Source organism: Seriola dumerili, unplaced genomic scaffold, assembly GCF_002260705.1.
Source record: "Seriola dumerili isolate Sdu_G_001 unplaced genomic scaffold, Sdu_1.0 BDQW01000043.1, whole genome shotgun sequence".
Taxonomy (NCBI): domain Eukaryota; kingdom Metazoa; phylum Chordata; class Actinopteri; order Carangiformes; family Carangidae; genus Seriola; species Seriola dumerili.
Genome location: NW_019174298.1, coordinates 1,311,838 through 1,323,625, shown reverse-complemented (window position 1 = coordinate 1,323,625; position 11,788 = coordinate 1,311,838). Strand labels below are relative to the sequence as shown.

The 11,788-nt window shown below is 41.5% G+C and overlaps 1 protein-coding gene across 1 annotated transcript; it reads right to left on the bottom strand.

The window, feature by feature from the left end:
- Nucleotides 1–1,055: 1,055 nt before the first annotated feature.
- Nucleotides 1,056–7,211, bottom strand: spo11 (SPO11, initiator of meiotic double stranded breaks). The gene is made up of 13 exons (XM_022739058.1): nt 7,099–7,211; nt 6,508–6,621; nt 5,595–5,683; nt 5,127–5,193; nt 4,882–4,990; nt 4,445–4,531; nt 4,068–4,104; nt 3,755–3,864; nt 3,510–3,609; nt 3,085–3,122; nt 2,609–2,685; nt 2,088–2,199; nt 1,056–1,175 (listed from the first exon to the last, which is right to left on the bottom strand). The coding sequence occupies exons 1-13, from the start codon at nt 7,209–7,211 to the stop codon at nt 1,056–1,058; spliced, it is 1,173 nt and encodes a 390-aa protein (XP_022594779.1).
- Nucleotides 7,212–11,788: the final 4,577 nt, after the last annotated feature.

Sequence of the window (11,788 nt, the reverse complement as noted above, 5' to 3'; positions counted from 1 at the left end):
AGGTACTTACTTTTGGCATCATCATCATCATCACTAACTACTACTTCTAAGATTATAACTGTGACTTGATTAAGATTATGATACTACTATGGATCACCATAAAAATGCTGCTTACACGCATCAATAATAATGATTCAATAGTAGGCTAATAATATAACACTAACAAAGATCATTCTCCATATCGAGCAGGTTACTTTTACTTTTGATACTTTAAGTAGATTTTGGTGCTAATACATGAGTACTTTTACTAACGCAGAAGTTTGAAAGCAGGATTTGTACTTGTTATGAAGACAATGTGGTACTTCTACTTTTACTTAAGTAAACCACTGGTTCTGGATCATTTAAAAATCTATATTTAAGTTTTTTAGGGTTCCTTCACCACTTCCCCCTTTATTTACTCCACACAACTTGATTTCTTGATCATATAAAACAGTAAAAGTTCTTTAATTTCTTAAAAAAAAAAAAAAAACCTCTAGCCCCATTCTCATTTAATGCACGCTGTCTCCACCTGCTGGAGAACAGACTATAAAGAAACAGCAGCATCAGCCTTGATATGTTGTACATTAATGAATGAACAGCCACACAGACACTCCAGTTCCAAACCACTAAATCATCATCTACATATCCTCACTTATAGTCTTTGCACCAGCATGCTTTGTTGTGTTCAGTGGCAAAGCATGTACAATAGTACTGGAACAATTGTAGAGTAATAAAACTGCCATGGTGTGTTTTAGGACTTTGCAACAGCAGGTCCAAATATCTTGGGAATATATAATCAAGGCCAACAACAACGTAAAGATCAAAACCATGCTCTGACTTGTCAATGTGATTACAGGGGTTTTAATGATATAATGACACATTTCTGAAACACATTTAGAAAACAAACACACACCCTCACTGATAAATATGCTAACATTACAAACTGAACTCACGCAAATGAATATATCATTTTTTTCTGAAAAGGTTAGGGAGGACAACTGAATGTAAGATCTTTGTTAGATTTGCAATCCGTTTCGGCAGTTCGCATCCACCGCCACTAGGTGGCAGCATTATGCTCATATCCAGCCTCCATATCGCAGCTTGTTGGGCAGGTAAATGCTTGTGAGGAAATCAGGAGCTATGGCTGCCAGAGACTGTATTTCAGCCTTGACCCTGGTCTGCTGCATCAGTTCCATCTACAACAAGAGCAAACACGCAATTTTCAGGGGCATGCAAGAGGAAACCGTGCAAACAAGTATAAATCATCAGCCTCCACAAAAGTGTGGGTATTCTGTATCCTTAGTATCAGCGAGCTAAGTCCTCTCACACACATTCCTCTGCCATGTGTCACATGAGCAAAATGTTAAAACTGGTAAACCTCTGAGGAAGAACACTTTTTTTTCCTTGTGAAAAAAAGGGAGCTTTATACTAACATTTTATCAAATAGTCTCACGACCTGTTGCTGCTATACCTGTGCAATAACACCACTACACTGTGCAATATTGATCATTTATAGTTTATAGTTATATCGTTGGTGTTATATGCATATTTTATTTTACTATATAGTTATATAATTAATGATTTCAGTTTTAAGCTTTATTTATCTTAACATATGCTGCCAAGAGGATTGGTGTCAAACTTCATTTTGTTATGTTTTTAATGCAATGACAATAAAGAATCTATCTATCTATCTATCTATCTTTAAAGGTGAGCTACTTAAAGTGGTGGGTTGCAAATGAAAAATCGCAGCATTATCCTTTTTATTCATGAATGAATGAATGAATATCCTTTTTATTGATATCATAGTTAGAAAGTCACATTTAAAAAAAAAAAAAGGTAAAAATCATCCAGTTAGGTCAAATTTTTCTTAGTGTTTCAGTGGGACAAAATGTAAAAAACAAATGACAAAGGAAAAAATTTCAAGAATGTGAGATCTTTGAGATGGAAATAAAACAATAACACTGAATCTTTTAATCCTAAAGCTATGGTATGTTACTCAAAGTGACATGTTTCAGTTACTTTCCTTCATCACACTTTATTGAGCTCTCACGCCCAAATTCCTCTGCAGCAGTTTCCCCTCTCCCTTTTTCCCTTCATTTTTTTCTCACCTCTTTCTGCCAGTCAGGTTGGCTGGTTAAGTACGGCCTTTTAAGGAGGCTGCCGAGTTTGCTTTCATCTCTCTTGGTGAGGGGGATCAGGGCATCCTCAGGAACCCGCAACCTGAGGAATGAAATGTTGATTTTTCTGCACATGACCAAATTAATTTCCTGAAAATGACAGCAGGCAGAAGGCAGTTCTGTTGATGGATGTTGTTCCGACAGCACGTTTCCTCCCATTTTCAATGGACTCTCGTTGAGGAGTCATTATATGTATGTTTAGTGGGAAACATAAGAGGAAGAATTGTGCAGACTACAATCAAATGTATGTCAAAAAGCCCTTTTGGCCTAAATTTGTTCAAGGGGACATATACTTAAAACTCAATATGCTCTCAGACGCAGTTCCTTTAAGGAAAAAAAAATTGAGGGCGACAGCAACAGAAACCAAAACAAACAATCTAAATGTCCCCAGAATATAATCCCAATTAGAGGCAGGAGGAGGAAGTAGGAAGTAACGAATGTTGAGTCCAAACCTCTGGAGGTCAGAGGGGAGGAGGCCTAGCCACATAACGCTGGGGACCGTCAGACTGTGGGCCTCAAACGACATGGCCTGTGGAAAAACCCATGCACACACAAACACACACGCCCAGTCACACACACACAGACACATGTCACGCTTATACGTGCAGTATATCTGAAGCAAATACACAGACAATCAGCGCCGTGCCTACATAATGAGGTTATACCCAGCACATGTTCACAATGAAGTTAATGAACACAAGGATGATTACACAAATTCGCAGTGATCAACAAAGACATTGCCACACAATCACTCAACATTTTCACCCCATGCCATGTCAGTTTAAATATTCTGCGATGGATGATTGGTCCATTTTTTTTTTTTTTTACTTAAAGAGGGGCATAATTACATATTGCTAACAGAGAGACACTGAACAGGCCACATCGGATAATATACAGTACAGGAATAACTGGCATTGGCGGGACTCACCACTGATCCGTACTTGTAGATACACATGATCTCAATGCCTGGGAAAATGAGAGGGAGAGGGAGAGACAGAGACACGCTGCAATCACCAACATACCAGAGCAATTATCCTCTAAGATGTGTGACGGGGCTTAGAGCAAAGTAAAGCATTACATATGTGTCTCGCCATGCAATGGGAAAAGGGTTAGAGGTATGGAGACTGATGGAAACAGAGTCATCCCACCTGGACAAGATCACGCCAACGGAAATAATAGCCAGACAAAGCGCTATGACAGGTGCTAACATCTGCTGGCTTAGTGGGACATGCAAACCTACTGTGCGTGTGCGGAGATGAAAAGAGAGTTGTGTGAGTGTAGTTGAATGTGTGGAAATATGTGAAGTGTGTGTGAGAGGTAAAACTGGTTTGCACTCAGACGGATGATGTGTACCGTGAGGGTCAGCATCCACCAGAGCAAATATGGGGATGTGCAGCGTGTCCCAAAGCTTCCTCACCATCAACCTGCTGTTTACATCTGGCATGCCTTTACCCTGACGCACACAAACACATCTGTCAAGTATATAGAACACTGATACTGCCCTCTTTGAGAGGAGAGGATATTAAAGTTAATCTGATTCAAGTCACATTTACAAAAATCACCAAAAGATAGTGGGGAGAAAAAAAAACTAAACACACTGTGATTATGATGCAAGGACAGAGCTTTGTGCAGAAGTCGTCATCCAGCAATCTCTGGAAAGTTGCATCCTTCTCAACTATCAAGACAAATTTTGCTGATGATACAATATCTGATCATGGTCAAGGAAAAAAAACAGACCCTGCAGCCATGTAGTAAGAAATACAGTATATATTAATTACAACATGACATTCCCAGATGTATCTTAAGACGGACAAAATGGAAGACATATGCATGAATAAATAATAGGTGGAACGGGTACACATTTTTCTTTCGCAGGAACAGTAAAATTCTCAAACACCTTAGGAAGGATACTTTTGATCCCACCAATGTTTGATGAAACTGCAACAGCCTGAAAACAAAACAGACATAAAAACTGGTTCAACCAGTAAAAGTTGTCTTGGCAACATTGTAGTGCTAATGTCGCTGTGGTTGACTGTAAGGCACCCTGTGGAGTTGTTGACACCTCATGGTGCTGTAGAGCAATGTTTGCATATTGTTTACATCACATCTTCTACCAGCACACAGAGCAGAGATACACATTTCTGCCGACTGTGGTGGTAAGTTGGTATCATAGACTGTATGCAGTCTATGGTTGGTGCCTGAGGCAATATGACATAAGGCAAGTCTTGAAAACATTTTTAAAAAGGGAGGTGAGAGAGGAAGGTGGTAAGACTGTTGACAGGACTTACAGCAGAGCTGGAGTGGCAGTCAATCCTTGTCCCATCCTCCTCTATGTAACGCAAATCCCCTGCAATGAATCCCTTGGACGTGGCCAACTGGTGACATAAAAGTTACACACACTTATGTTGCTCCATGCTCATATTAACACATACATATAGTATGTATACATACTTCTGACAGTGCCTCTTTGAATTCAGCATTAATTGAATTTCTGTTTGATCAGAAGAACCATATTTTTTTCCACAGGTGTTTCCTGAGACATGAAGCAGAACAAAATGCTTAAAATACCACACTAAACTAACACATTTCATCTGTGGGACCTGAACTAATAATAACAAAGCAAATCCAGAGGAATTTTGCTACAAGGTCTTAATGTCTAAAGTCTGCGTTTTTTCACCATACAGACAAAACTGTTTCACGTATTAACATGGACATGCACACTTACCACATGAAGTGATCTGCGAGGAACTTTTAGCATGCAGGAGATATCATCCACAATACTATCCACAGCTGTCTGTGAACCAAACAGCTGTGTATTGTTGTAATAGATGTCTCTGTGGAAACAATATGTAAATGTTCACAAGACCACATTTACCAATAACCATGGAAAAAACGGCAAAGAATGCAAATTTTATTTGGCTTTAGTGATCACATGAAAGGTGAATTTTTGGTGAATTGAAAACAAATAACCTTTTTGTAGCATATGAGTTTCTCTGCACAAGTCTGTAGATGACGGAGAGAATCTTGAGAATTTGTGCTTTAAACAGAGAAACAAATAAAACATGAATAACTCTCTCCTGAACAATAAACACTATACTCACTATCATGAGTTTTATATCACATCTTTAAAGGGCTGTAGTGAAAAAAAATACATACTCTGTTCTTAATTTGGATATCCATGTGGTAAATCGTTCCTTAAAAAGGCCCTTTCAACATGTTCTGTCTCTGCCAATTTGTCACCTAAAACTAGGTCTGACTTTTACTGCCGTTTGTGCAGTTGATGCATATGTTCACAATGAATAGAAATGAAAGCCACATGAAGTACACTACCACTGTAGGTTTTTTGACTAAAAGGAATGTCTGTTGTCAAGACAGGCAAAGTCACATATGAGGCAAAATGAGAAAATAAACCAGCCGAAGGTGTGAGTATCTTCTCACCAAATTTAGTGACAGACGAAGGGCAGTCGCTCCTAATGACGCTGACAGAAGCTCCTGAACTCATCTGAAGCCCGATGGCACTGTCAAAACTTAAGTGGGGGAGTAATGAAAGAAAACTTATGGAAGTTCATTTGGAAAAGAAGGGAAGAAAAAGAGGCCATTAAAGAAATCATCACAGACTGTGTGTGCTACATTTGCTTTTACAGCTTTGAAAATCAAGCTCCCACCTGTAAGCCATCTAAAATTCCCCACACCCTGAGGGCTACCTATGAGAAGGCCTCCCTCACACTTCACCATCCTGATTCCTCTGTGAAACTTTTGGCGCTCAATCTGTGGGATTCTCACATTTGAAAGGGCTAAGTCAGAATGCGCTTTAAGCTGTGGCAAAGTTTGATCCAAACAAGACCAGACAGCTTGCTTTGTTCAGAGCATAAGGTCTCTGCAGCCTAGTCACATTAAAGCCCTTTGCAAATTTGTGTTTGACTCTGTGTGTGTGTGTGTGTGTGTGTGTGTGTGTGTGTGTGTGTGTGTGTGTGTGTGTGTGCGTGCGTGGACCAGTGCTTTTCAATTCCTTATCACTCAGGAGCTCAGGCAGTTATTTCAATTTCAAAGTTGCAAGTTTAATTTTTTGGTTGCCTGTTCAGTGTTTAAAACACCCCTTATACAAATTCAGAGAAAGCTCAAGTGTGTATTTCCTCTTTAAGTAAATTAAACAGCAATTAGATCATCTTGTGTGGCCTGACCTATGTAAGTAAATGTTTATTTATTTCTTTACATAACATGACTGCTTGTGTTTATCTTGTAAATGTCAGTTGGCTTACATGGATCCCAAAGAGTTGGTGTGTAAAATGACTACAGAGTTCAAGGTGGGGAGGAAATCCTTTCATGCTATGGCGTGTTTAAAACTAGTTACCTGACGTTGGCCCAGCTGGATCTGTTGGGCAGTGTCAGGACAGGGGCTTCACCCTTGGACAGACTGGTCACTATTCCAAGGATTATGTTTTCAATGTGGGTCAAAATTTCCCTGCTGCAAATAAAGATACAATGACAATATTTCAAAAGCATGAATGATGCAGGAGTCAGCCAAGTTACCTGAAATCAAAAGACAGTGATTTCTGCTGTGAATGCCGACAATGACTGTGGAAATAGCTGCCAAAAACCAAGCATAGGAGCCGGTTCAGCTTCATCAGTATATACTGTTATACAGTATGGTGCAGGTATTTTCAGCATCTGAGAAACTGTTAATGGATAAAATAATCAGAATGAAATGATTGCTCTTAACACCTGACAAAGGCACTTCAAATATTGCCATAAAGATTGCCATAATTGATATACAGCATTGCCCACAATCCAGTAATCATACCTAGCTACATTATAATCGGGCGAGGGAAGTACCCGCTGCATTACACTGTCAGTTTGCTGCCGGCTAACAGCTAACAAGCTAACCATGACCTAGTTTAACATCACCTAATCTAGCAGCTGGAACAGGTGACTGTGGACTTACTGGCTGATTTCTTCGTCGACACGTTGGCAGTCTGTAATGACCTCCACATTGTTCAGCAGCTGAGCACGGAGTTTGTCAATTTCAGTGAACAGTTCTGCTGCCTGTGTTCCCATCACTTTATTGTGCACTGTTAACCATTAAGTCATTTACCTACTCTAAATTCCCGCCTAGATTTCGTTGCTCAGCTGACATGATTGAGGTAGATGGATTTCCGGTTGGAAGAATTCACCGTACAGTGTTTGTTTAGGGGTTTTTTTTCGCCATGAGAAGACCACAGAAACTGAACAACAGTTTGAGTACTTCCACTAAATGTACACGGTAAGACGATATTTACACTGTCATATGCATACACGTCGCCTATTCGGTGTTTCTTAACTGGATTCAAGTGGAAAAAGTTAGTCTACAGAAACGCCCCGGTTTGTGCCTCTCAAATATGAGGAGGTGAAAGTAGTTTTGTACAATTACTTAAATACTCTGCTTTGTACAATTCTGAAGTACTTTTACTTAAGTATTCACATTGTCTGCTACTTAATACTATTCTACTTCACTACATTTCTATTGGCCTACTGATTGAACTGTAGATAAAATAAGACCTGTAATATTAAAATGCTGCTTAATTGTTTGTTGAATTAATAGTAATAATCCCGTAGCATTATATCCAATAGTGTAATCCTGACAGAGGGAATTTTTACATTTTTAACTTTAGTAAAAGATCTGAGCACTGCTTATGGGTTGTAGGCCTACTACACAGTGTGTGTGCTGGGTGCTTTACCCTTTTTTTTTTCTTTTTTTTTTTACTTGTGAGCCGTAAATGAGCCATTTCTGCATACATAAATGGTATCCATGATATTAAGCCACATCATGATAAAAGAAGTTATGCATAGCACTTCTTGTGGTTTATTTTTCTGCTTTTTTTTTCTTTTCTTTTTTTGTTAAATCTTCTCCTCAGGGTGCCACAATTGTGAATGCAGAAGTACGTGACTAAATAACCTACAGTAAGTCTTGATGTCCTGATATGCACAAAACAACCTGGAAATGACTGCAAGAAGCTACCAGTCTTCTTCTTCAAACTAAAGGTCAGTGCACATTTGCAAGCTGTGTCCATTATTAACACCCAGGACTGTGTGTGGGCCAGTTAGCACCTCATTGGTGTAAGGCGGTAGGCCTACACTGGTGGTGTTTAGAAAAATCCCCGTTAGCACCCTCTATGGCACTCAGTAATGAGACCCTTTATGTGAGCTTGCTGATACTTGTCCAAAGGTGTGTCGACTGTATGTGTGTGTGTGTTTCTGTTTGTGTGGGGTGGTTTCAGTAGGGTGGGTGGGGAGTAATTGGCTGTGGTTAGAGTCCCAGAGAAACCGTATATATATATATTGTATCTGTCAGCCATGTGGAAGTGATTTTTGAATATAATTTTGATGATGGTTGTGTATAACGATAATGATGGTCAACATGTGTTTCAGGGCTCTGTAAGACGCTACAAATGTTGCTGCTCATTCTTTCTGCAGCAGCAACAGACAGATAATGACTAATTGCAGCTGTGTTAGGCTCCAAACATTAAAATGACATTAAAGAAATACGATGCCCTGGGGAAATCCCACATATTGCTTCATCAACAATCTTTCAAAACCTGTTTCTGTCTCTTTGTTGCATCATCTTCCAGTCATGTCACTTTATTGTTATAACAGAGACATGTGCTTAGATTCTATAACTATTAGGTCATCCACAGTCCCCACCTTTCAGAATTGCTGGCAGGCATGCTGCGTGTGTTTGCGGAGGCACTGCGGTCTTTCTTTCACAGTGTGAAGGCCTGGTCAGAGTGTGTGGGAGCCAGGATCTGAAGAGAAGAGGTCCGTGCCCCTGACCTGACCCTGAATATTTCCTAATGTGCAGCTTTACCAAAGGTCCCCCTTTCTCCTGAGTGGCTTTGACAAGCTGCTTCCGTAGTAATGGCTCTTAATTTCTGAGTAATTGCTATCTCTAAGTGATGAGGGACAACCCCTCACCCAAACTGAAAAAAATCTTAACATGTGGAAGACCACAGGTTGTGGGGGTCCTTTTTCTTCTCTTCCAGACCCCTGCTGTTCCTTTGGCCTGGGAGAGATTTGTGTCGAGTGTGAGGCCCTAACCTGAGGAGACAGAGTGCAACGAGTCATGTGCTTGTCTCGGGATGAGTGTTTGTGCTGGGCTGTAGGGGGGAACATGGGGGAAGTAGGGGCTGCAGGGTCAGAGGAAAGAGAGGGTGTGTGTGTGGGGGGGGTGCCCACTGCAGGTGAGGGGGATTAGCTGCAGCTAGAGGCCCAAAGAAACTAAATACAGATCTGTCAACCTAATCCTCACAAATAGAAAACAGAGCTGCCCTCCCTTCACAATTCACATAGTTCAGCACATCCACCTCCTGCTGCAGCCCCCCTCTCCCCTCCCTCCTTTCCCCACTTTCTACCTCGGGCTCTCCTGCTCCTCTGTTTCTCATCAGCTTTTGGCCTGGGCCAGTCTGGCTATGCTGCCTCCTCTCTAATGGCCCCTCACTCAGACCAGCATCCTCTAAAGAGGAGCTGACTGATCACCCAGGGTCCTCTCTGATTGACAGGCCAACACAGCATTACAGAGTGATGAGAGCAAGAGTCAAAGGGGCAAGGCCTCTTGCTGCACAGACAAGAATCTAAATGGGACCTCTGGCTCGAGCTGCACGGTCCTTTATCAGGCCCTCACACCTCAGTAATGGATGCTGATAAGTATGTGGCCGGGTGAGGAGACCAGCTCAGCGTCAATCCCGGACTCTGTGCTGATGACACAAGTGACAGAGTGCCTGAGTGATAACATCCTGCAATGGATAAGCCCTACTAAGCTGGGCATTATGGTAAGCTTAACTAAAGCAGAATCTCTGACTGTCAGTGACACCGACTATAACTGATGGGTCTGGCTGGACCGCTGAGAGCTATGAATCAGATCCGAGCTACTCTGGTGTTCCCGCGTGCCTTATCTGGCTACAGGCAGACACAGGAGTGACGGGACATACCGGATGCTGGTGAAAGTAGCTGCTGAGTGATAGCAAGGAGCACTGGAAAGCTGCAGCATTTCAAATAAGATAAATATGTTTTCTTTAGTAGTAACTATGTCCTCTGGGCATCTAATGCTCTCAGTTTAAGCATAATACCAAACCAATAATGTAGTTCGTAAAAATTTATAAAGCATACAAACACATTTGGATTCAATAATTCGATACTACAGATTGTTACAAACGCTATCACACACAAAACCTAAATGGGATGTACAAAGTGAACTCTTTCAAAGCTGTTTCATATACCCACCCCCTCTCTTTCTTCTGCCTGTCTCACAGCTGTGTCTCATATGTTCATGAGGCCCCTGGAAGTGTGAGACACCAGAAGGGGAACATTTGCAATAGCTCAGCTCCACCTGGTTAGGCTGTTTTAACAGGCCGCCGGTTTGTGCAGTGCACACAGTGGGGTTACGCCAAAAACGTAGACAAGGGGCGGACAGGACAGGCAGACAGGGGAGAGGGGGAGAGGAAAAAATGTGCCTCCACCTTCTCCTGTCCTTGCACCCCGACCCCACACTGCTTCATTTGAGGGTCAGTTTACTCTGAAAAAAGTTTTACTGTATCGTCTGATGCCCCCCCCCAACTGAACCCTATCCGCCACCCTGCATCCAGCCTTCAAAAGACTGCTGCCTGCTGTTCTCTGAGGCAACACATGAAATAAATATTAATCTGACCTCTGACCGCATGCTTTGAGCTGCTAAATAGAGATAACCAGGCAGATGGAAAGACCACAAACTAAAAAGTAAGAGAGTAAGAACAATATTATGTTGAGTGTTTTCTTGTGTTGTGGGAGGGTGAAAGATTTTCCAGGGATTTTTCACTACACCACTGTGTGGTCTTCTTTGGAGATTAGTACATGCTCCAACCTGTTAGAGTGGTGTGTATTTGTGCAGATTGTCCTAGGTCATAGTGGAAAGAGTGTATGTGTGTGCACTCAAAGTGCTCTGGGCCAAATACTGAGTTTCCGCTAAATGAAATTTAAGATTAAAGCCTGTCTAAACAGAGAACAGAAAGAAGCAGTTGTCCATAAATATGATATTTTAAGATGTCGTGAGAGCAGTTCTGCACTTGAATCATTTACTTAGGTATTCGGGCAAAAGCGTGTCCACTTTTTTCAGTGGCAAGGGCAGGCAGCATTAGTGTATGTTTTGTTCTGCTACTTTATTGTCTTAAATGTAATGCTGCAGGTACTTGACAGTGTGTATCACTGGTTTCCTAAATATATTAGTGGTTGTACGTATCTTAGACAAAATATTGAGTTTAGTGTAAGATACTTGAGAGAAATTGTGGCTATTCTTTGGTTTGTTTTCTATGTGGGTGTCTTTGACGGAAGGTTCAAACACTGTTTGTTCTGCTTTTCTGCTTTAGTTCTCCTTGTCAAAGGCCCCTCAGTGCGGCTCACCCAGCCTGGCCTCAGCCTGTGCCCACTGTTTACTGTGACTGTCACCAGGCCCATGGAGGCAAAAACAAAGGGGGGTCTGTTCCTATTGTCCTGCCCAGGATTGTCAGCCCGTCTCTGGGCACAAACTGAGCCGAGGGCTGGGGGTTGTTGGAGGAGCACCGGGGGGGGTTTGACCTCACCAACCTTACACCAAGGGTAAGAGAGCAAGAGAACGAGTGTAAGACAAT